A 25,203-nucleotide genomic window follows, 5' to 3' on the forward strand; every position below is an offset into this window, starting at 1 on the left:
CACCCCTTAATGGGGTAAAATTTTACTAAATTGAAGAGTAATGTGTTGTAAAAGAATACAGTTTAGTAAAACAATACAGTTTAATAAAAAATTAAAATTTATATATATAATCTGATGGTAATTAAGTATGATTAAAGCATAAGCAAAACCGACCAGGGTATGGAGGCTTCCCACCCTGCCTCACCTTCAAAACAAAGCACTTCAGGCTAAACTTATATACTGTATGCTTATACATATTCATTAATGTTTCCTGTAAGTTTCCTCCTATTTCCGATTTTTCTGACTTTACATCACTTTTCTTCACGGCGCATGCCTCCCTTGTTGTTAGGGGGTCTTCAGTCTCTTTTGGCAAAGGCTTCTCCTCTTCCTCATTGTCCTTAGATAACCTTACAGGTTTGCACGTGTGTACTAAGCCTTGTGTTATGTTAGTCTACTAATTAGCCATATGTTTACTAATCTTTAGGCCCAATGCCTAAATTTGTTCTAATTCTGGTCCATCTCAAGGCCATTTTGGTCTTGAGACACCATTTATCTTCTAAACTACATCCTGTACCTTAATTTTGACATGTAACATCTGCAAAGGGGTACATCTGCTTTGTAACACTGATTCTTGATTGTTTCTAATAACTTTAATAACAGTTACAATTTAGTTAGCACGAACCAATTCCATTTATTACAACTGCAAATACTCCTTATATCCCTTTTTATTGGTCTCCATGCTAACAGCCTTGCTTTCCTCCTTGCTATGGATAAACTTGTATTTTCTCAATTTCTTCTTTTGCTAACTCAATTGTTTGGCCTGCAGATCAGCTGCTAAGCCCATCCGCATTCACCCCTTAGTCTTCAGAGGGAAACTGAGCACAGTGAGAATCTCCCAGTGTGCAAGAGGGTCCCTGTGTGCCAGCTGCAGCTGGGGCCTCAGCCATCTCCTCTCTCAACAGGTTCCCCTCTGCAGCTTCACAATTCCAGCCAAACACCTCCCTCAGGGACACCTGCACCACACATTTCACATCTCCATGCCCATACGTGATGTCCCTGTCACAGCTGCATTACCAGCTTGCTGCTGTGCAGATGCTGCCACCACCCAAAGCAAGGCCCTGTGTCCCTGAAGGGACCCGCCCTGCTCTGTGGCCTGGACTGAAGGTGGGTCCCTCCTGCCAGGGCAGGGCCCAGCACAGCTCTTCTGTTCCAATAAAGAGATGGAGCTCTCACCCCAGTGTCTGGTTGGTACCACCAGCAAAGCCCACACAGCACCAGCCCTGGCTGAGCTCCATGTCCAGGAGCAGGCAGGGCTGACCATGGTGTGGGCAGGCAGGAGCCAGGCAGGGGCTGCTGTGACCAGCAGTGGGGCACTGAGGGGCTGGGGGAGTCTGTGTTGAGCATCCCTGGGATGAGGGCACATTTCCTTCAGTGGCAACACCTGGGCCTGGACCTCCTCCAGTGCCATGCCCAGGAAAAGAGGCAACCGTAAAGAGCATCTCCTGGGACACTGCCTGACCAGCAATGTCAGCAGGCAAAACCAAGGTTTTTTTTAGCAATGACCCTTGGATGAAGTCAAATATTTACAGTCAGGGCAGTTCACTAGTACAGATGGGAGTACTTCCCTCTGGGAAGGGGCTCCTGTCACTTCACAGTCTCCATCCCCCCTGGGAACTGCAGAACTCCGGCCAGTCCCGCTCACCCCGCAGCCTTGTCCTGTCTGGGGGGGAGGAGGCTGAACCGGAGCCCTGTTACCTCTTCAAAAGCCAGAAACCAAAGAGAAAGAGAATTTCCCAGGCTTAAGATTTAAAGAGTGGTTTTCCCAAGTTGATGTCACATTTCAATGGTCAAAACTACTGTCAGTTCTCAGACATGGCCAGTTATTGGCCAGGAGAAAAAACTCCCATCAGCCTCCAGCAACCTTAACTTCTTTAGCTGTTTCTCATTTTTTCTTAAATGTCAATCTATCACACACCACAGCTGTGACATCTCCAGTAGCAGCCGGGGGTGCCCACAGTGTGGGCAGGCAGGAGCCAGGCAGGGGCTGCCGTGACCAGCGCTGGGGCCCCGAGGGGCTGGGGGAGCCCATGCTGAGCGTCCCTGGGCTGTGAGGGCACATTTCCTTCAGTGGCATCACCTGGGCCTGCACCTCATCAGGCACACAGGGAAAATTTGGGCTCTCTCCTAAGGTGTGCAGGGATCCCCCATGAGGAGTGAAGTGGGGTTAAATTGAGAGGGTTTTTTACTCTTCTCAGCACAGTAAAGGGGACACTCTTGGCCGAGATTTTGCAGAGCTGGGAGGAAGCCTCTTGTGAGCCCTTGGGCCCGGCCTGTGGGCACAGCGGGCAGGTGGAGCCCATCCCTTGAGGCCAGTCCAGGCTGCTCGGGCCGGGCCGGGCCGGGCCAGGTGAGGGCCCCGGCAGGGAAGGGCCATGGCCGTGGGCTCTGATGAGGCTGCTGAGCTTCACCCTGGCCCTGTGCTGCAGCCAAACACACATTTACAGCCACAGCCATTCTCTGGGGAACAGGAGGCACCCGAGGCTATAACTGAGGCTGTGGCTTCTCACCCTGAAGGGAGCCTGGCTCTGTTGGTTCAGAGGGCACAGCTCAGATCCCAGTTCCCTTTGTAAAGCTGCTGGGGAAATGTTGAGGGGCAGAGAGTTCCAACCCTTCTCACTGGGAAGTGTGGCTGACATTGTGTTTTTTTTTAAATTTTTGCCCTCTAAATTTGTGTCATGCCAAAGGGTTAAGTTTACTTGCTCTCAGTAAGCCCCTTTTCTTCTTGGTGCTGTTGTAAATGAAATTAAAATCAGACAACTAGATCAATAGAGTTAATAGCAATTAAATAACAAGGAAAAAAGTATACAATTTAGTGAATTGAATACAAGGATACAATTTAATAAAATAATACTATTTAGTGGATTGAATAGAAATTTGGTATAAAAGGAAAACAATTCAGTAAAAGAGTACAATTTAGTGAATATCTTCATATGTATATATATGAATATAATTTGCCAGTAATTGAGTATGATTAAAGCATAAGCAAAACTGACCGGGGTATGGGCAGGACTTCTCACCCTGCCTCATGTACCAAAACAAAGTAATTCAAACTAAACTTATATACTGTATGCTTACACATATTCATTCATGTTTCCCCTAAGTCTCTTCCTATTTTTGATTCTTTAATTTTACATCACTATTCTTCATGGCGCAAGCCTCACTTGTTGCTAGGGGGTCTTCAGTCCCCTTTCGGTGGTATTTTGGATGAAGGCTTACACTCATCCTCCTTGTCCTCTGGATAACCTTACAGGTTTTGCATGTGTACTAAGTGTTGTGTTATGTAAGTGAGCATTCTGCTCCACTAATTAGTCTTACACTTCATAATTTTCTGGCCCTATGCCTAAAGTCATTCCAACTTTATCCATCTCATGATCAGTTTTCTCTTGAGACATTACTAATCTCAAAACTACATCCTCTATCTTAATTTTAACATGTAACATCTGTAAAGGGGTACATCTGCTTTGTAACACTAATTCCCTTGATTGCTTCTAATAATAACTAATTACAAATAATAACTTTCTAAACAGTTACAATTTAGTTAACACGAATCATTTCCATTTATCACAAGGGGATTCACAGAGCTCATCCTGATGGATGAGGAAAAGGGAGTGGGAACTCAGCAGTGAGGAGAGCTGAGGGCTGGAGAGCAGCTCTGAATGACACTAAACTCCTGCCGGACCTCTGAAACATTGCTGTTCTTCAGCCATTGTCAGGATGAGTCCCTGAGCCTGGGGCTTGGCCTTCCTCGTGGTGAGGGGCATCAAGGAAGGCTGATACACCTACTGATACAGAGCTGGGGAAAAAATGCCCTGGCCATGGCTTACAAGGTGAGTTATGCCAAAGTTAGAGCTCTGTGGGAAATCTCTATCCATCCCTATCCTTTTAATATATCTCTACGTGGGGGTGTGCATGGATTTGTCTTGTATGGAAAGGAAGGAGTGTGCAAACAACGTGACTGACACTTTCACTCTCTGTGTTCATTCCATACTCATGGGTACCAAGATATTATGGAAACCTTTGCAAGGACAGACCTTCTGTCCATGGATACAGAGACATCCAAGAGCCCCTGGCACAGACAGACCCTTCTGTCCATGGATACAGAGACATCCAAGAGCCCCTGGCACAGACAGACATTGCTGCTCTTCAGCCACTGACAGGATGAGTCCCTGAGACTGGGGCTTGGCCTTCCTTGCGGAGAGGGGCATCAAGGAAGGCTGCAGTGTGATGGAGACTGTGATGGGCTGGGAACTCACTGGGGGAAAGGAGGGAGCAGTTGTGAAGTAAAAGGCAGGTGTGGGGACACAACTGTTCAGAGAAGGGCTGAGCTACAGCTTGAGCAAGATGAAAAATGTCATTTGGGGTCATCCCAGATGGATTTCATTTCAGAAGTTATGGAACAAGTTTAATTTTTGGGGGGTGTCATGTTTTCCCTTGGAGGTGGACACTCTGCAGACTTGAGCTGCATTGCCAAAATGCTCAAGTCTCTGCTGCAGGTCACACCGTTTCTTCTTTGGCTGATCCCGGCCCGGTGCTGAGCCCAGCAGAGCCCTGGCAGAGCCCAGAGCAGCCTCAGCATCCGCAGAGCCCGGCTGCAAGGAGAGAAACCAGAAAACCGCCCGTCAGCTGAAGGCTCCTGTCCCCTTGTCCCAGCCAGCCGCGGTGCCCAGGCCATGCTGGCCGTGCTCAGAGCTGGGCCCAAAGCTGCCCATCACTGCTGCCTTTGGGAGCAGAGCAGGAGGGCAGGACATGTGCCCAGCCTGCAGCCAGCCACGGCAGATCCAGCCCCTCAGCAGCTGCCCAGAGCGGGATGCTCCTGTGCCCGCTGCCATCTCCCAAAAGCTCTTGTCCCACCCATGCCAAGGAGATGAGGACCCACCTCACACCATCCGCTGCCAGAAGAAAAGCTGGTCCCAAACGATGTCCTCAGTCTTCTCCAAGGGCACGGCCCATCCACGCCACAGCTGGTCCCAAGCACTTCCTGATCCAGACTGGACCCCACCTAGAACGCTTCCTTTAGAAAAACAAACAACAAATTAATGAAAATAGGTTACAGACAAAAAAGGGGAAACAAGAAAAATGGTAAAAAATCTTATGTCTGTCAGGAGCTTGAGGAAGGCCCAACCCCTACATTCTAGGGAAAAACCCACCCACGGGTGAGGGAAGCCCATGCTTTCTCCCTTCCCCCCTGCACTGTCCCCCAAAATCACGGTGATCCCAAAGCAAAGCAGGGGAGTGGAGCAGCCCAAGCCCTTCCTTGCCTGCACAGCAAAGCAGCCGTGCTCAGGTTCTGGAGTCCCACCTGTGCTCCTGCCATGGGGGTTTGTTTGTGTCGGGCTGGCTGCCCCAGCCCCAGCCCGGGGCACGGTGGGTGCTGGGGGCTGTTGGCAGGGCCAGGATCCCACTCCCATTTCGTAACCACCCCAGCCCACGTCCCCAGCCCTGCCAAAAACCAGCTGGGCAGCCACTGAGGAATCAGTTGCATCTGCCCCAGCAAAGGGGAAAACCTTTGGTTCCCGGCCAATGCACAAATCTGGGAGCATCCCCTGGGTCTGGACTTACCTGAAAATTCTCTGTGGAGCCTGGCTTTGAAGAAGGTGCCAGAATCAAAGTCCATCATCGCCAGCTCCCGCTGGCCAGGTGGAGGAAGAGGTTGTCATCCTTGCTGCTGTCCTCCATGTCTCCAGCAGCAGCAGCAGCCCCACCTGGTACAGCTTCTCCAGGGGCTCCTTCTTCCCTGGGGTGACACCAGGCTGTCAGGGTTCTGCCCAGGGCCCGGCTGTCAGTGAAGCAGGACAAGCAAAACCAGCTCAGATGGTGCCCACCAGTGCTGGGCAGAGCAGCTCAGCTCCAGCACAAGGGCTGTGTGTTCCCATTTGATGAGCCCAGTGCAGTGACACAGGCAGGACAAAAAAGTCTGGGTTTCTTTGCTGCTGATTGCCAGGGCATGTGTGGAGCTGTAACTTACCAGGTCCCTGCATCACTGTGCCTGTGGCTCTCTCCCTTCTTCTAGGCCTGATGAATATCCTGCACCCAGGGATCACAGGACAGGTCTTCTAATGAGGGCCTGTCCAAGGAGTTCAGGGATAAACACCACCTGATCAGGATTTGGCAGTCTGGGGAGAGAAACCACAAACCACTGGTCAGTTGGAGAAGGCTCCTGTCTGCTTTGCCCCACTATTCCCGTGCCCAGGCCATGCTGGATGTGCTCAGATCTGGGCCTAAACTTTCCCATCAATTCTTTGTTTTGGGGGAGAGCAGGAGAGCAGGACATGTGCCACCTCCTCAGCAGCTGCCAGAGCGGGATGCTCACGAGCCCGCTGCTGTCTCCCAACACTGGTGTTCCCCCCGTGCCCAGAGATGAGGATCCACCTTGGGAGAGCCGTTGTGGCAGCGGGAGCTGGCCCCATCTGATGTTCCTGCCCCTCCTGAAAGGGTGCTCCCCGCAGACCATCTCGTGCAGCAGGATGCCCAGGGTCCAGACGGTCGCTGCCTCGCCATGGTACCACCCAAAGTCGTTCCATTCCGGGGGGCTGTATGACGGTGTTCCTATGGAATATGGATGGAGCTCATCAGGGGGATGCTGCTGCTCCCAGAGCCTGACCCCAGCATCCCTGGGCATGTGGGGGCTGCCCCAGTGGCACACAGGGTGACCTGCTGCCCTCTCGCCAGCACCTGGGACTTGGGTACAAACCCAGGGTTGGAAAAGAAGCCACTGGTGTTGGAAGAGTGCAGCTGAAACCCTGGCAAGGCCTGACCATGACACACAAAGGGAAATACCCACTCAGTGCTGGGGAAAAACCATACCCACATCCTCCCTGCTGGCATTGCCCAAAAAATATCTTGAACCAAAGCAAACCAGGTGAGCAGAGCAGTCCAAGCCCGTTCTCACCTGCACACCAAACCAGCTGGTGCACAGGTCCTGGCTCCCCCTCTCTGCTACCTCAACCATGGGGGTTTTGTCAGGCTGGCTGCCCCAGCCCCAGCCCCAGTCCTGGGAGAATCCCTGCTGCCACACCCAGGTTGGGCCAGGAGATGCCAGGACCGGGAGCCTGCCCCTGTGTGGGCTCACCTGCAAATTGAGTGTAGGCTGTGTCCTGCAGGTAGGTGCCACAGCCAAAGTCGATCAGTTTTGCCTCGCCGGTGTCCAGGTCTACCAAGATGTTCTCCGGTTTTATATCTCTGTGCAGGACCCCGCAGCTGGTGCAGTGCCGCACGGCCGCCAGCACCTGCTGGAACAGCTCCCGCGCCTCTTCCTCGGACAGGAACCTCCGTGCCCGAATGAAACGCCGCAGGTCCTGACACCGCTCCGGGCGCTCCAGCACCATCACGATGGTGTTGGGGAGCTCAAACCATTCCAGCAGCTGCACCACACCGGGGAAGCCTGTGGACACCTTGTCCAGCAGCACTATCTCCAGTGGTGCGCTGGTGCCGTCGGGCTGCGGGAGGAGCACGGTGCCGTCAGTGGGGCTGAGGCCGTGCCAGGGCTCGGGAAGCCCTCAGCCAGCCCGGGATGCTCTGTGCCCTCCGCTGGCCCCATGCCCGCTCTCCCTCCAGGTGTCCTGGTGGCTCCCACCCTGCCGGGCCCCGGCTCATCCCCGCCCGGCACGCCCCGGCTTCTGCCGCTGGCCCCGCTCACTCACCAGCTCGCCCCAGTGCCGGACGCGGTTCCGTGGCACCTTTTTGATGGCCACCTGTAAGCCAAAGGGAACAGCGAATTCAGCTCACCGCCCACCGTGTCCAGCCCCATCCTACTCCTCCGCCCCCTCCTCCTCCTCCTCCTCCGCCCCCTCCTCGTCCTCCGCCCGCCGCCGGCCCCTCTGCTCACCGGGAGTCCGTCCGAGAGTCGCGTGGCCGCAAAAACTCTGCCAAAGCCGCCGCGCCCCAGCAGTGAACCCACTCGGTACCGCTGCTGCAGGGCCTCCTGCGCCTTCCCTGGGGAAGAGACGCGGCCGTCAGTGCTCGGCCCGGGGCCAGGAACGGCCCCCGAGCGCTCCCCGACCTCCCCGGGCCGGGCATCCGCAGGCGTTCCCTCATTGGAACGCGACAGCGGCGGAGCTCGGGCCGGGGAAGCCGCAGCGGAGGCGGCGGCAGCGGCCGCACCGCCTGTGTCCTCCGCGGGCCCCGGGAGGAGCTGGGGCCGGGGCCGGGGTCGAAGGCAGGGCCGGGGTCGGGGTCGGGGCCGGGGCCGGGCCAGGCGGAGCCAAAGGGCAGCGATACCGCCCCAGCCCCAGGCAATGATGCCCGCCCAGCAGCGCCAGCGCCAGCACAGCCAGAGCTGGGCGGAGGCGAGACCGCGGAGGGACGGCCGGGGACGGGGACGGGGACGGGGACGGGGACGGGGACGGGGACGGGGCCGGGGCAGCCCCGCCCGGGGCCGGGGGCGGACCGGGGGCATGGCCCGGGTGGGCACGGGGAGAGGGAACCTGGAAGAGGAGGGGACACCGGGAAAGGGCGACGGGGATGGGGTGCGGGACAGTGGGAGAGGGAGAGGAAAATCGACGGAGTAAAGAAATTCGCTTTTTGTCTCCTTCCACTGCTGCTGCTGCCGCCGCTGCCGCCGCTGCCGCTGCAACTGAAGCACCGGGACCGTTTGTCCCCGTGTCCGTTTGTCCGTTGCCCGCTCGGCCCCGCCCCGAGCCCCGCGCTCCCCGGGCAGCCCCTGAGCCTGGCCAAACACGGGAACTTTGCCCTGTTGAGGCAAGAGCCAGAGTCTGGACTCCTGCACACGGGCACAGCAATGCCCTTGGCTGCTGCTGTGCCTTGTCCCTGCTGAGGGTCAGACACCGTCTGAGCACATTCCCTGAATGCAGAATTTGTACCTGAGCCAAGCACTGCACTTGTGTCTCCAGCATTGCTTTCCAAGTAAAACAGGGGAAGGCAAACTGGGTATAGCTCATGGTATTTTACAGTGTCTAAAACTTGCCAAGTCTCAGATCTTAGAGGTGAGAGCCATTTGGAATGAATGGGATGGAGAAACAGTGCAAGATGGAAAAGGGGAACATAAAAATAAATAGAGGAAAATAGAGGAAAACATATTGGTTGTTTCTTTTGATTTTATTTTCATTTCTTAAAAAAGCTGTTTCAATTTTCCCAGAATCTTCTCCCCAGTCCCGTCTGTTCTTTCCAAAAACCTGTCCTGGGGAACGCGGCGCAGCTCCTGTCACAAGATGTGCCCCCAGCTGCAGCTTCTCTTGGCTTCCCACACTGTGAGTGCAGCACAACTCTTGCAGCAAAGCAGGACAAATATTTGAAGAACTTGACAACTTGTTCTTTCTTTTCCTTGTGCACTGGGGAGTTGTGCCATTGGTGAGGTTTTCATTGTTCCTCTTCTACCCAAAGAAAACATGATGGGCTACCAGGAATTGTTGGGGAATACAAGCCTGGCTGAATGTGGAGAAAGAATCTGCAGAGCCTGCAGCCAGCAGTGGAGAGCTCATCATTCCAACAGCCCCATGGACATCTTGAAAGTGATCTGGAACATGAAGATGGGCTGACAGAGGGAGTTTGTTTCTGTGTTCAGTTGAGATGATTCTACATCTCTTGCAGTGGTAGAAATCAAGAGCACAATCAGTTGATGATAAGCACCAGAACATGATAAGCTGGACCTCTCAGTGGATGAGAGAAAGAATGTGAAAAGGAGAAATGCAGGGAATGACTTGGTGAACTTTGTGTGTAAGAAGGGTCATTTTTTCTTAATAATTCCCAATTCATTCCCTTTGCTTTTATCCTTTTAACAAGGCCAATTGCATCTCAGATTCCCCAGGAAATGGGAACCCTGAGCTTGTGGAGCTGCCTGAAAGTTGCCCTGTTCCTTTTTCTTCTGCTGCTCAGAAGAAACAATGAAGCGAGTTGGGAAGTTCTGGTTTTTCTTTCTCCTGGTGGATTTTTTCATTTTATTTGCCACTGCAGAGGCAATTTCTGTGATGGCCTCTGTCAGTTGATTCTATTTCAGCAGCAGCAGCAGCAACAGGGCTGTGTTTGAGCACTGCAAATGTGACCTGTGTGGCTTTAATTCCCCTCAACTTAGTGCTCAGGGACTTGGGAGCATTTTGATCTCTACTGATCATGATGCCTGAAACAAAAATCCTGAGTTCCCTGTGACCAAAGCACAGTGGGTAGCACTGATTGAAAGAGGCAATTGCAGTTGTACTGCTAAAATTCCAGTGGAAAGCAGAAGAGGGGCAAGAGCAGCCGGGATCTACAATTGCCAAGGCCAAGGCACCAACAGCCTCCTGCTGTCACCTCAGGGTGAGTAAAACAGGGCTGAAAACAGCACTGGAACCCGATCCTTTCTTCCTCTGAGGGCTGGCTGAGGGCAGCAGAGCCGGGCCCTGAGGAATCAGGGCTGTTTGTGGGGGATTGTTGCTGTAGCCCAGAATTGCCCTGGCAAAAGCCCTGGGAAGCCGAGGCAGGAGCAGGTGGGAAGGGCCGGCGCTGCTGCTGCTCCTGGCCGGGAGCCCCGGCCGGGCCGGGCCGGCGCCCGCTGCGCTGCGGCTGCTGCTGCTGCCAGAGCCGGGCGGGACTCGGGGACAGGGAATGGACACGGGGGAACAGCAAAGGCCTTGGGGGCTGCAGGGATGTTGGTGCTGGGGCTGGAGCCAGCACAGAGCTTCAGCCCGCAATGAACCCCGAGGGAAACGCTGGGGAAAGGCTCCATTCAGCCTTTCTTTACTCGGCGCTGTGAAGGGACCGAAATAAAAGGAGAACGAGCAGGGCCCGACCCCTTCTCCTTTGGGAGGAGCCCCGCGCCTGGGGCTGTGAGGGGATGTGAGAGACCATGAAGGGCTTTGAGAGGCCATGAGAGGTTCTATGGGGCCAAGAGAGGTTCTGTGGAGCCAAGAGAGGTTCTATGGGGCAATGGGAGATTCTATAGGGCCATGAGGGGCTGTGAGGGGCCATGAGGAGCCTCAGCCCTGGCAGGAGGGAGTCCCACCATGTCCCCAGGGCAGGGCAGCCGTGAGGGGCCGCGAGTGCAGACCTGGCACCAGAGCGGGCTTGGGGCCCCTCTGGGAGGGGATGAGACATTTCCCCAGCTCCAAACCACACTAAACCCACAATTAAAAGGATTTTTCATCTTTAGAATCCACTGGCAACTTGGAATTGACTGTACAGTTTAATCCTGGTGGGAAAAGCAAGGGAATTTTCCCTGTGAGAGACATCCAGCCATTTTTATTCATGTCTAAGGTTTAAAAGTCTTAACAATGAAAAGTAATACTAATAAATAATAATAAAAACAAGAACAAGAAATAAAGCCCTGAATCCCAATACCCAGCTCAGAAACATGTTTTTGTTTGTAGTAATAGATTAGTCCTAAAGAAATAAATGAAAGAGATTTAATTTGTAATTCAGACAAAAGATGTTTCATTATTTTCCAAGGTTCTGGTCCCCTTGCACCAGGGTCATTTCCTTTACTCACCCACTTTCTAATAGGTAGAAGGGAGTTAAGCACACTGGAAAAGACAACAGCTCCTGTTTCAAAGGGAAGCAGCCACCACTCCAGGGAACCTGAATTGCCCCCAGGCACGTGTGTGCACTTGAAGGGTGAGCGGGTGTTGGGGACAGAGATCTCAAACTCCTTCTAAGGCTGTGAGAAACCCACAAGTGGCAAAGTATCATTGTGGGTCAGCTCCTGCTGAAATTCCATTCCCCCACACCCTCCAAATGGGCAGGCAGGGCTGGGCTCTGGCAGGGTTCAGTTTTGAGTGCCTTGTGCTCCCTGGCATGGAAGTGATCCTATGAACTCTGGTACTGATGGACTGTGGAATGACTGCTGAAGGAGGAGAGGGAATCTCAGGAGACAGGAAAGTCTCTTCTTCTCCCTTCTCCCTGCAGATCCCCCTCTCCAAAGAGAAATGCCTGTGCTGGGTTTCCATGGGACCCCTTCCCTCAGCCCAGTGTCTGACCCACTGTGTGCTCTGAAGGAGTCAAAGCCTGAGGATCCCTTGAGCAATAGGTTTTGCCCTCTGAGGATCCTTTGTGCTCCTTGGTGACCCAGGAGAACCTTCCAGGCGGTTTTTGGGGGAACTGCTGCTGTGATGTCACAGGAACGTTGCCGTGTCCTTGTGGTGTTCCCGTTGCTGTGGGGCACAGAGGCCTCAGTGTCAGAGCGGCTCTGGGCACCTGCTCATTGCCTGAGGATCCTCCTGCCCGAGGCATTCTCAGCAGCCAGCCCAGCCCCTGACGGGTGTCCTTCTGTCCTTGCAGGGGGGACAGACAGTCTGCAGACGTGTGCAGCACAGCCAAAATGATCCAGCAAGTGGTTGCTGCAGTTTGCACTCTGGACTCTGTGGCTTCTGATGGGTATTTTTTAACCCACTGGGCCCCTAAGTCGAGGATTTCCCCAGGTGCACCATATGTGCCTTTGGGATTGCTCTGGGCTTTCTGTTCTTCCTTTGGAACAGAGGTGATTTTGAATGAAAATTGCCATTAAGATGCCATTTATTTGGGAAAGCTCCTGCCAACAACTTCTTAAAAAAGGGGTTGTTTGTAGCCAGCAGGGTGTGCACAGCATTTGGAATGGAGCCTGGGGGGGATCTGTTCCCCAAGAGGAGAGTCTGTGGCAGTGGAGCCTGGCACTCCCTCCATTTGCTCACCCAGCCAAAAACTGGACACAGCCTTGTATTTTGTGCTGTTCTCTTGCTTGCTCTGTGATCCAAAAGGACTGTGGCTCCAGGAGGGAAGTTGTGAAAGCAAAATGCTCTCTTGGCATTGACTTGTTGTGTGGGATTTTCCAGCACAGGCAGCTTTTTCTCCTAACAGCATCTGGTTCAGGTGAAGGTCCCCTCACACATGGATACTGGGAAGCTCCTTCTTCAGTGAGCAGGAAAGGAACCTTTGGTGTTCAGAGATCCCAGTTGTTCCCTTTCAACACCAATATGAGCCCAGTAAGCTCCAGTATGATCCTTGTCACATGGCAGCACTCCCAGGATGGTCCCAGTTGCCTCTGACTAGATCAACCCAGTCAGTCCCAGTATGATGCTATTGGCTCCCAGTGTGCTCCCAGTTGCTCCCAGTCACCCCCAGTATGGGGGATGTTGTGCATGGTGTGTTCCCAGTCTTTCTCAGATACTCCCAGTATGGATCCAGTCACTCCCAATATGATCCAAAATTGGATTGCTGGGAGGCTTCATGGAATCCTGGAGACCATTGTGACACTCTAGGGCCCCATGGAACCGTGGTGACACCAAGTTGGCTGGGAGTGTTGATGTGCTGCAGGGTAGGAGGGCTCTGCACAGGGACCTGGACAGGCTGGATCCAGGGCCCAAACCCAACAAGGTGAGGTTTAACAAGTCCAAGTTCCAGGTCCTGCACTTTGGCCCCAACAACCCCTGCAGTGCTACAGGCTGGGGACAGAGTGGCTGGACAGCGGCCAGGCAGAAAGGGAGCTGGGGCACTGATGGACAGCAGGCTGGGCATGAACCAGCAGTGTGCCCAGGTGGCCAAGAAGGCCAATGGTTCCTGGCCTGGATCAGGAATGGTGTGGCCAGCAGGAGCAGGGCAGGGATTCCTCCCCTCTACTCTGCACTGGTTGGGCAGCACCTCAAGTGTTGTGTCCAGTTCTGGGCCCCCAATTTAGGAAGGCCATGGAGGGGCTGGAGCGTGTCCAGAGAAGGGCAACAAGGCTGGTGAGGGGTCTGGAGCACAAGTCCTGTGAGGAGTTGGCTGAGGGAGCTGGGGTTGTTTATCCTGGAGAAGCAGAGGCTGTTGAGTGTTAGGTGTCCTTTTTTTTTTGTTTTGTTTTGTTTTGTTTTGTCATTCTGGCCTGCCCGTGGAATTTTTACCCATTAGCTGTGGAGACAACCTAACTGTGGGTATAAGGGGGCGGGAAAGGAGGGTGGGGACAGTTTTTGGCTGGCTTTCTTCGGCTTTGGGGAAAGACATTCATTTGCTGGGTCGCGGAGCTGCTGCGGTAGAGGGAAGGGAATTTCGCCATCACCCAGACGGAGCTGCTGCTTCTTCTCCTTCTCCCCTCTTTGTTGGTGCCCTCGCACCCCCTGTCCTGCCGGGACGTGTGGCAGTGCCAGGCACCGCCGCGGAGCTGCTGATACACCTCAGCCACCGGCCCAGGATCTCAGCTCATCCCTGCTGTTCCAGCTGAGTGTTCCTCAGGGCCCTGCAGGAGCACCGGGACTGACTGCCCGAGGGGTTTGTGAAACAAAGCCTCTCCTCCATCCCATCTCAGGGGAGAAAGCTGTCACGGGGCCCCTGGTTCTGTGTTCTTGTTAATGCTGTAGTTATTGTTTGTTTGTTTGCCTGGTTATACTAGTAAAGAACTGTTATTCCTATCCCCAAATCTCTGCCTGAAAGTCCCTTGATTTCAGAATTATAATAATTCGGAGGGAGGGGGTCTACATTCTTTCATCCCAAGGGAGGCTCCTGCTCTCCCTAGCAGACACCTGTCTTCTAGAACCGAGACATATGCGAACTAAGGCATGCAGGACACCAAAACAACGAGCTAACAGAGGAATAAAACAACAAGGAAACATATTCGAGCAAGCTATGATGCAAGATCATCTCCCTGCATCACCTAAGCCTGCTTAGAAACCATCTTCCTGCATCACCATGACCTCAAGAGGACTGGAAAGGACTGACAGCCCTAGACAGCGAACCAGAACAACAGGTCCCTGACTACTCTCATGAGGATGGAAGCCCCAGCTCTGCAGTGTGTGCTGCAAAGCTGAATTGCGTCTCCTCTTTGGAGCTGACAGTGTGGGAATGGCCGTGGTGCAAGCAATCCCTTGGGCCCCCCACCCCAAGAGCTGAATCCTAACAAAGGCATCAAACAGGAGTCTTGTCTCCTGGCCAATTTCTTTCAATTACCGTGTGCTGCAGGGGCCGTGGCCGAGGGGACCTGGACCCACCCGGAGCTCCTCCCGGAGCCCAGCGGACTCCAGCTCAGCGGGGGCCGGCAGCGGGGCACGGCTTAGGCTCGGCAAGGTGTGAGCAGCCGTGGTCCGGCCCAGCCTCAACCGGGGTCCCGCAGCCTCCCGTCCCCACCCGGTCACTGCCGGGGCCGGCCCGGCCCCGCCAGGCCGAGCCTGTGCGATTCAGCCCTTCTGGGACACAGGGCCAGAAAGACTGTTGCAGCCAGTTTATTTTATTGTTAAATTTAATGGTTTGTTCCTGTTGTCCCCCTATGGTTTTGTAATGGTTTTACCCACTTGTCAGTTTTGTAAACCCCTCCCCTTTTTCCTGAAACTTCCTTGCCCATCACTTTTAGCCTGCCCCTAGTCCCTGTCGGTCAATGTAAACCCAGCCCTCTGTTCCAGCATGTTCCCTGCCATTCATCCCTTACTCTAAGCCCCATTGGTGTTACAGCTGCCGTCCCTCCCATGTATTCCTCCCATTGGTCCCAGAGGTTGTAAACCCCTCCTTTGACTCCTCCCAAGCTGTGTTTTCATTGGTTCCTGAGTTTGTACCCTCCTTCCTTTAAATTGTGTTGCACAGAAGTGCTTGGGGCTCAGAGTCCTCTGGGTTCCTGTGTGCCTTTCCAGCCCTCGTCCTGTCACCGCTCCTTTCCCTCAGTAAATCCTTTTCCTGGAAAGCTGCTCGGACTCTGGGTCTCCTCCATCTCTTTGCTGAAGCCCACGATGCCGAGATCCGCAGAGCCTTGCGTGGTAGAAAGGCTCTGAAGGTTCAGCCTGGGGAAAACAGCTCCCAGACTGTTCCCCACTCCTGGCGCTGCCAGTGGCCAGTGAGCAGAGCTAGCCCAGGCGTGACGGGCCGCGGCGGGCAGCGTCAAAAGACTTCAGCCCTGAAGCAGCAGGCTTTGAGTTCAAGCCTTGGGAAGCACTTGCCAAAGGCTTGATGGCAATTCATACGTTCATCAAGTCACCCCACTGAAAGTTATGTTTCTAGAATCTTCCCGGATCTCTCCCCCGATTGGTTGCAATTCGTCGCAGTATTTTGCATCTTTCTAACCCCAGTCTGTGTCTGGACCCATGCCCTCAGACTGCGCCCTCACACCTCCCCTAGATATTGTTGTGTCTGCCCCTAGTCCTGGTCTTTGCACTTTGCTCCTGTGCTGCGCAGGCTTTATGGGCCTCATCCCTACTTGATTTTCCTATTCCAGTTGGTTTTGGGGACTCCAGCGAACCCGCTCCTTTAATTTCCTCCTCGGTTGCCCGGCTGTCAGGGGACCCTGAAGTTTTAAGGATTGTTGTGGCCACTGTCAGCACGACTGCAAGGGCCGCAGTGCAGCGGGGCCCGGCCCGACCGGCAGCCGGGTACCTCCTCAAAGGTGGAAGCAAGAGAGAGATTTCCCCGGCTTGCCTGTCTGCAAAATGTCAGTCTCACAGAGGTGGATCCAGCTTTTTAAATGCTTTAATAGGTAGTCAGTTCCCACAGCTAGCCAGCTCTTGGATTTTGCTTGGCACAGAGGCAGCTCTCGCTTAGCAGCTCCTCTCAGTAAAATCATTTCCATGGGGGGCTTCTTCCCTGCTCACCAAATAGCAATTCATGCAAAAGCAGCACAAACTGTTCTTCCTGTCCTCCTATCTTTGCCAGAGAGTGCCTTTCAAAGGGATAATAATTGGGAGCGAGGGGGTTTACATTTTCCATTGCAAAGGAGCCTCCTGCCTCCCTTAGCAGGCCCCTGTCTTTCAAAGGAAGACACACACGGTCTCCTTTTGCACCTTCACTTGGCCCCAGCCACTCCTGATCATTTGAAGGAGCAGCTCAGAAGAAGGGGCAGCAATCCCCCAAGGCCTGGGCTGCTCCAGGCCACTCCTGGTGCCTTGGGCTGTTGAAGGGGTGCTGGGGTGGCCTTTGTGACACAGGCACGGGGTGCTGGGGTGCCCTTTGTGACACAGGCACGGGGTGCCGGGGTGCCCTTTGTGACACAGGCACGGGGTGCCAGGGTGCCCTTTGTGACACAGGCACGGTGCGTCAGGGGCCATGATGACATGGGACCTTGCGGTGCCCAAAGTCCACTGTGACATGGCAGAGCCCCACCCTGGCTGGGGGGTATATAAAGGGCTTGTGGGGCCTGGGTCAGTCCCAGGACAGTGGCTGTGTCCAGGTACCTGTGTGTGCCACAGGACTGCAGGCACGGAGGAGGAGAAGGCGAAGCCCAAGTCCCAGCCCCCCAGGCCCTGGCCCGGCTCACAGAGAGCCCAGGCCTTGAGGGAGCAGCAGGAGGAGGCTGAGAGGGCAAGCAGAGGGAGGAGAGGAGCCGTGGAGTCCTGCGCTGAGGAAGAGGCAGAGCTCTGCCGAGGAGAAATGAACAAGTTCCAGCAAGGGACTCCAGGGGAAGCCTGCACTGAGCCACAGCTGTCCCCAGGAGAAGCCCATAGCTGCCAGGAGCTCTCTGAGTGGGATGAAGGCCTTGAGCAAGAGCTGGTCCAAGTATGGGGGAGCTACTGGCATTTCCAGGACTGGGATGAGGGCAGGGAGCAAGAGCCCTCCCCAGTTGTCTCCGAGTGGGACGAGTGCAGGGAGCAGGAGCCGTGGCAGGCGGACAGCGATCACTGTCAGGAATTCTCAGATTGGGAAGAATCTCCTGAGCAGCGGCTGTCCCCAGGAGAAGGCACGAGCCGCCGGGCACTCTTGGACTGGGAAGCTTGCCGCAAGCAAGAGCTGTCCCAGGATGGCCAGGAGGTGACTGGAGGCAAAGCAAAGAGAAAATCCTCCAGGTCCAGCTGGGATGATGATAGTGATGGAGAGCTGGCTCAGGACAGCAGGGAATACTGCGACATCCTGTGCAGCCAGCTCAAGCCCTGGCAGCGGGAGGACGATGACTGGGATGAGGTGAGCGTCCTGGAGCTGCACGAGGAAGGAGAAGAGGCCAGGCAGCAGAGACTGGCAGATTTAGCCCAAGAGGGAATCCTGCTGCCTGTCCCTCAAGAAGCTTGGGTGGAGTGCCAGGAGCCCGAGCTGTGCCCACAAGAGCAACTCTGTGCCGGGCCTGGCCCTCTGGCAGCCCAAGCCACGGTGGAAGATGTCTCTTCTCCTGGGCAGCCGCTTCCCCACAGGAAAGGCCGCTCGCTCTTGAGGCGGGCGCTGCGGGTGCTGCAGGGGCTGCGGGTGCTGCGGGGGCTGTTCCGCTGCCCCTGCCTGGCGGCACAGCCACAGGATCAGCGCCCACTGCCAGCAGCACTGGGCTGCAGATGGCGGCTGCCCCGCGGCCTGCCCAGCGCCCCGAGGGAGCCACATGGTCTGCCCCGGCCTGCGCTGGCCCTGCGGGCCGAGTCAGCCCCGGCCGCTCTGCGGCACCTCCGGGGCGGCTCCCCGAGGGCACACGGCAGCCCAAAGCGGCACCCGAAGGGGGACCCTCGCTGCCGGGGCTCAGCGCCGCATCCCGGCCCATCGTCCGGCCGGGAAGGCACCTGGAAAGTCATCGGCTCCCGGCGGCAGCCTGGCACCGCCAGTGGCACCCCTGCACCGGGTCCCCGAGGGCCACAGCCACACGGCTCTTGGCCCTTTGCAGGGACACTGGCTCCAGCTCCTCCCTGCTGGACTCCAAGGCCATTTCCTCTCCTTCGGAAAGGACTTTGCTGATCCTGTGGCCCTTTGGCCATGAGGAATGGACACAGACAGGAGGTGATGCTCCCAGGACACAACGGCGGCCTGCTGGACTGCAACACACACAATTCTAACAAAAGAAAAGAAAGTTGTGTTTAGGAAGTAGTAGTAGGAAAGGAAAAAACCCAAACCCCCCCTCCCCCCCACTAAAACCTGCATAAGACCCTCCAGAAACCAAAAAATGATAAAGAATAAGAATAGGAATATTAGGAAGAAGAGGTAGAAGCTGAAGTAGATGAAGACGTAGTAGTACTTAAACATGGAAAATTAAGAATAAGGATAAAATGTTGGAGTCTGGAATACAGAGTGTGTGCCCTTGTTTCTGATACTTAGTTATAAGATCCAGTTATAAGTTCCCCCAGGCAGGATTTTATGATTCTATAATTAAGCATTATTAAATTTAATGACATGTGCCATTTTGTTTACAGCAAGTTCTGACTGTTGCCTCAGGTCATAAGTGTGCAATTATTTCCTAACTAAAGGTCTTACTTTTTTACTCATGAATCCTTATGAAATTAACTAGGCTGGTCTGCTATATATTTTTTTTCTTAACTTAAATTGAATTTCTATTTATGCATTTTCTCTTATTTCCAACCAGCAGCTATCTCCCTCAGCTAACAACTCATAATTCTCTCTTTATGCAAGGCAAGCCTGCACACTTACAGCTTCGTGGCTCGGTGCCTGAACCTGCTCAGCCTCAGGTTGAATGCCTGCTGTGTTCAAGGGAGCTGCTGTTCCCAGGCCCAGATGAGCACAGGGGCTCTTCTTCCTCTGAGGATGAACTGCGTGCAACAAAGGGGAAAAAAAAAAAAGTTACATGATATTTTCAGCTAAGAGCTGTTTACAGAGCTTTGAAAGCAGATCACGGCCACATGAAAAGCTTCATGTCACCGCTCACCCCTGTGTCACAGCACCACTCAGCAAATGAAAACAGGTGTTTATGTGCTATTGCCCAAGTGTTACCGCTGAAGATCAATAGATCACGTGGACACAGGTCGAGGTGTGGTGAAAGAAAGAGCAGAGTTTATTTTTCCTCTCAGGATTTATAGGCTTCCTACCACGGCCAGGGATTGGATGGTCAGGATAACACTTTCTCACTGCACTGGCCATGAGAGATGCCCATCACAAGACGTGTAACAGAAAGAATGTACACATATCTATGTTTACAGTTACTGTCCTGGGAAAGTCCTTAGAAAACTATGTTAGCAAGCTCAGAAGCTGAGTTTTCAGGGCGACATCTCACCCTTTTTGGTTTAACAAAAAGAAAAGAAAAAAGAAAAATGAACAAAGAAACTAGCAACATTATAAACAATCAAAAAATAAATAATAGAAAAATACAATACTCCATACAATCAGAAGGCTGTAATTTCAGGGTGATATCCCACCCTTTCGTTATTACAAAAAAACAAACAAACAAACAAAAAAAAGCACAAGAACAACAGAACCCAAAAAAAATAGATTAAACAAATGTCCAACATCAACACCTGCTTGTGGATGGCTCCCAATTTGGTCACAGAGGCAGAATCCATGGCCAAACTGAAAGGTGCCTGGGAAAACTTATGAAATGCTATGACAGCAGCCTGTAATTCCATCAATTGGGCTGATCCAGCCTCATGACTCTCCAAAAAAAACCAAACAGCAACATCAATGGAAAGATTAATGTAATAAACTTGAGGAGCAGAAACTGCTCGCAGAACCTCCTCCAGCATCTACTGTGCCTGTGGGTCAGTGTCAGAGGTGACTTTAAAATCAGAGTCCCCCTTTAATAGACCAAACAAGGGAGACAGTTCTGTCGTGGTCTGTCCATATAGGGACACAACCATGTAAAAGTCCATTAATATCTGGACACCATTCATGCAGTGTCTGAACTGAATGCAAAAAAAAATAATTGCACCTCCAAATGCAGGACTGTTTGTCCCAAAATTATTTTTGACCCTCAAATAATTTCAGGGAAGTTGTAGAGACGAGCAGCAGGAAACTGCTTGCAAACTCCAGAGAGGGCCAGAGCCCCATATCATCGGCAAATGCTGGCAAATTTTGCATGCCTTATGGCAAAATCTCCATTGATATCTCTGTGTGGGCTCAGCATTAATGACAGCTGGCACCAAAAAGACAAATTTCGGTCTGTCATCGGGATGCAAAGGAATCGTAAAAAACAATCCTTCAGATCCACGATGAGGACTAGCCAATCAACAGGAAACATGGCAGGTGAAGGCATGCTAGCCTGCAACATCCCCATGCTTCCCATCATAGCAGTAACTTTCTGGAGGTACTGTAGCAACCTCCATTTCCCAGAATTCTTCTTGATACAGAAAACAGAAATGTCCCAGGGATTGGTTGAAACTCCGGATCACTGTGATCCAACTGTTCTTGCATCAAGTCACGGAGGGTGTCTAGTCTATCATGAGAGAAGACAACAGTAAATGCTGAACAAAGACTCAGTCTCAAGTTCTTCTTTGCGTAGAATGTGTCAGCATTGGATCCAAGGGTCACTCCAGGGCCCATCAGCAAACCTGACAATTGTGATGTCCATGCCAGTGTCAAGAACCTGCGGAAGCTAATCTCTGACAGCATCTCACCAAGGATGGACAGGGTGCAGACCCATTCAGGATGATCCCTGGCTGTCAGAACAGCAGTCCGTGAACCCAGGGAGGTCCAGGGAACCCAAAGCCACCATCTCCCCGCAGCTGGTTCTCAGCTCTGCGAACATAAAACTCAAAAGGCACAAGGTGAGCAAATCCAGGTCCTGCAGGGATAGGAACAGGAGGGGTGAGTGTGGAACTCATGGCAGAAATGCACCCCAGGAAACCCAAATCAACGTCCCCTAGGTGAACAATGGTGCCCTGAGCAGTGACATTCAACCACGCCACAAGAAGAGCACTCATGGCCTCACCCACCGGACCAAAGCATTCGGAAGCACATGGAATGCCTGATACGCTCAACTGCACAGTCCTTTTACAGGAGGACAAAGTCCACAGGCCAGCTGAAGAAGCTCCAGCAGCCTGGGACCCCTGGCCCATCAAGACCACCAGCTTTTCCCCCGCGGCATCACCACCCGAGCCAGTGGTAAACAGCTCAGGACCTTGGTCTGCCCGGGCCGCCGGAGGCGACGGGGCAGGGGCTGCCTTCAGCCGCAGGCTCAGGCGATGCCGGAGAACGCGAGGCGGGGTGAGGTGAAGCTGGCGCAGCGCGGCCTGCCTCCCGCGATGCGGGGGGGGAACGCGGCGCTGGTTGGGGCGCAGCCCGCGGAGACCCGGCACCATCCTGCTCTGCTGCCAGGGAACAAGCCGGGCTCGCAGGAGGGAAAACCGGCAGCATGGGGCCGGCAGAACCCAGCCCGGCGTCCGCAGCACCCGCCTCCACGCCCCACGAATCCGGCACGGGGCCTGGGCCCGGGCCGTCCCCCACCACGGGGCAGGGCACGGCCCAACCGCAGCAAGGACATGGGACCATCCCTGAGGCATCCCCCAGGGCCGGCGCCGCCCCCCGTTCAAGCACCCCCCCATCGGTCTGTGCTGGGAGGGCACACAGGGGAGGTGACCCCGCCCCGGGCTTCCACCGCCAGGGCACGGGCCGAGGCGGGGTTACACCCCCCGGGTCCGTGGCGCCCCTGACAGCCTGCTGGCAAGGCTCCAAGGCCGCCTCAGGCTTACACCGCCGGGGTGCTGGCCGAGGCGGGGTCACACCCACCGATCCCACGATGGCCCCGTTCAACCTGCTGGGGGCCCCAGCGATCCTGGGGGAGCCAACCTCAGGACCCGACCTCAGAAAGCCACACCTTCGCCAGATCCCGAGCAGCCGGAGCAGCCAGGGCTCATAACCGACCAGCAGAGCCTCAAGCAGGGAATCGCCTAAAGCATCCCAAGCTGACAGCGAAAAAATCGCTTCAACCACAGGGAAAAACCCCTCTATTCTCCCATACTCACACAATCGCTGAAAGTCAGCATACGACACATCGATCCCTCTCTGATCAGACACCGCATGCCATATTTCCAGAACCAGGCCCTCCGTAAGAGAAAGCCCAATACCATCCATAGCCACAGGCTAGACAGTACCCTGTAACACACGTGCAAGACACGGCGAGGTCACCAGATGTTACCGCTGAAGATTAATAGATCACGCGGACACAGGTCGAGGTGTGGTGAAAGAAAGAGCAGAGTTTATTTTTCCTCCCAGGATTTATAGGCTTCCTACCACGGCCAGGGATTGGATGGTCAGGATAACACTTTCTCACTGCACTGGCCATGAGAGATGCCCATCACAAGATGTGTAACAGAAAGAATGTACACATATCTATGTTTACAGTTACTGTCCTGGGAAAGTCCTTAGAAAACTATGTTAGCAAGCTCAGAAGCTGAGTTTTCAGGGCGACACTGGGGCTTCTTGCTGTTAGTGTCTGTTTGGTATTTGGCTGTTTTGTGTTCATTGTTTTCTCCTATGTGCAGATCTTCAGGGCTGTGTTGAGGATCCCCTCTGAGCAGGGACGGCACAAAGCCTTTTCCACCTGCCTCCCTCACCTGGCTGTGGTCTCCCTGTTTATCAGCACTGGCACATTTGCCTACCTGAAGCCCCCCTCTATCTCCTCCCCATCCCTGGATCTGGCCCTGTCAGTTCTGTACTCGGTAGTGCCTCCAGCCCTGAACCCCCTCATCTACAGCCTGAGGAACCAGGAGCTCAAGGCTGCAGTGTGGACACTGATGACTGGATGGTTTCAGGAACATTAAACTGCTGCCCAATTTTTGCAAATCACTTGTAATAAAAGTCACCTTTGATATTTCTTATTGGTTTAATTTTGGAGGATCTTTTCTGTTGTTTTACTTTTCAATATTGCCCACAATAAAATGTCATTATTTGTGCCATTTCCCATTTTGTTTCTCCCTCCACCTTCCCTGTGGCCACAGACTGTGTCAATGAGGGGCTGTGCTCTTGATGGCTTTAAATGAAAGAAAGGATCTCCCAGCAAAGTTTTCTCCAGAGATCCCCCTTTTGTTCCCTTCTCTGGAGCTGCAGCAGCAGTGTCTGTGTGCAGAGCTGGGGGCAGATCAGTGCTGGCACAGCAGCTGTGCCCAGGAGCAGCAGCACTTGGTGTTGCCAGTGCTGCTCCCGTGCCACTGCCCCGCTGCCCTCCTGGCCCTGGTGTTGCTGCAGGGCCTGAGTGCTCTCGGGGCCGGGCACAGCCCTGGGGGTGGCAGTGCCGGGGCTGCAGCAGGGACAGGCCATGGGCACTGCTGGGGCAGCGCTGACGCCTCAGGGCAGGGCCTGGGGGCTCCAGGCTCCTTGCCCAGGCTCTCTCAAGAACACGGCCAGGCCAAAGCTCAGCACAGAAAACCCCCGTGAGCAGCCCCAGGGTGGCCGTGGGCAGGCTGGGGGCAAACAGCATGGCTGGGGCTCTGCAAGGTCCCTGGGGGAGACGGGAAGGAGCAGCAGAGCAGGGGCTGATCCATCCCCACTGTGCTGGACACCCCAGGGCAGCGTCCCAGAGCGTCCTCATGGAGCTGCCAACAACATCCCCCCTGTGCAGCCCTGGCCTCTCCCCCAGCTCAGAGAGGTGCCGCATCCTTGCAGGCACAGCCACGGCAGCACTGGCTCAGGAGCCCCTGTTTGCACTGCCCAGAGCAGGCGTCAGCACCCCCATGGTGCTGCTGTGGGGAGATGAACCTGAGGGAGCACAAATGCCATCAGCCCCTGGGGCCAGGCAGGGCTGGGGGACGGGAGGGAAACCACTCAGGGTTGTCGTGGCCTCTGAAATCACACAGAAAGTTTGTTCCCATGAGCTGTGAGTTTCCTGTGCCACTGCAGACTTTGTTGCTCAGAGCCAGGGCTGCCTGGCAGCCACCTCCAAACTGCCCTGAGCATTTCCTTTGCTTCCCCTTTGCTTTCTTTCCTCTTCCCACTCCAGATATCTTTCTGTTGCCCACTCCTGTTCCCTCCCCTGCAAACAGCCCATCCCTGTTTGCCCTTTCCTCTCTGGCCCCACTCCCTATTTCAGTTCCCCACTTGGCACCATGGGAATGTCCCATGGGGAGCAGGATCATCCTACAAGTGCTTCAGGAATTGTCTGCAGGGTCCTGCCATGCCTTGTGCTGCTCCCTTGCCAGAGGCAGCACAGGCCAGGGGGGCACATCTGGGCTGCTGTGTCTGGCTGTGGGGCTCCCTGTTCTGGGCAAGGAGGAGGAGCTGGACAGGCTCTGCAGGACTGACAGGATGGCCTTTGGGGCCTGTGTGGAGAAGCTGAGGGACTTGGGCTGCTGGACCTTCTGAAGAGGAGGCCCAGGGCTTATCCTGCACCTGCTCCAAGGGTGGTTTGAGAGAATCACAGAATCAGCAAGGTTGGAAAAGACCTTGGAGATCATCAAGTCCAAATTGTACACTGACACCTGTCGCCCTGAAAACTCAGCTTCTGAGCTTGCTAACATAGTTTTCTAAGGACTTTCCCAGGACAGTAACTGTAAACATAGATATGTGTACATTCTTTCTGTTACACATCTTGTGATGGGCATCTCTCATGGCCAGTGCAGTGAGAAAGTGTTATCCTGACCATCCAATCCCTGGCCATGGTCACAAGCCTATAAATCCTGGGAGGAAAAATAAACTCTGCTCTTTCCTTCACCACACCTCGACCTGTGTCCACGTGATCTATTG

General features: G+C 54.2%; 2 protein-coding genes across 2 annotated transcripts in view; both read right to left on the reverse strand.

The window, feature by feature from the left end:
* LOC148182884 (uncharacterized) overlaps nucleotides 1-25,203 on the reverse strand; it is a 130,349-nt gene that overhangs the window by 78,254 nt on the left and 26,892 nt on the right. The window contains 1 exon segment of the mRNA XM_088063822.1: nucleotides 13,919-13,927. Coding sequence (XP_087919948.1) covers nucleotides 13,919-13,927 — 9 coding nt within the window.
* On the reverse strand, nucleotides 6,046-8,891 carry LOC148182886 (serine/threonine-protein kinase pim-1-like). Its single transcript, XM_088064236.1, has 7 exons — nucleotides 8,859-8,891; nucleotides 8,540-8,728; nucleotides 7,865-8,314; nucleotides 7,680-7,730; nucleotides 7,109-7,475; nucleotides 6,409-6,585; nucleotides 6,046-6,152 (listed from the first exon to the last, which is right to left on the reverse strand). Exons 1-7 carry the CDS (start codon nucleotides 8,889-8,891, stop codon nucleotides 6,046-6,048), a joined length of 1,374 nt encoding a protein of 457 aa, XP_087920362.1.

This window comes from Pseudopodoces humilis, chromosome 18 (assembly GCF_049639895.1).
Source record: "Pseudopodoces humilis isolate 2021_Gansu_Grassland_sample_001 chromosome 18, ASM4963989v1, whole genome shotgun sequence".
Classification (NCBI taxonomy): domain Eukaryota; kingdom Metazoa; phylum Chordata; class Aves; order Passeriformes; family Paridae; genus Pseudopodoces; species Pseudopodoces humilis.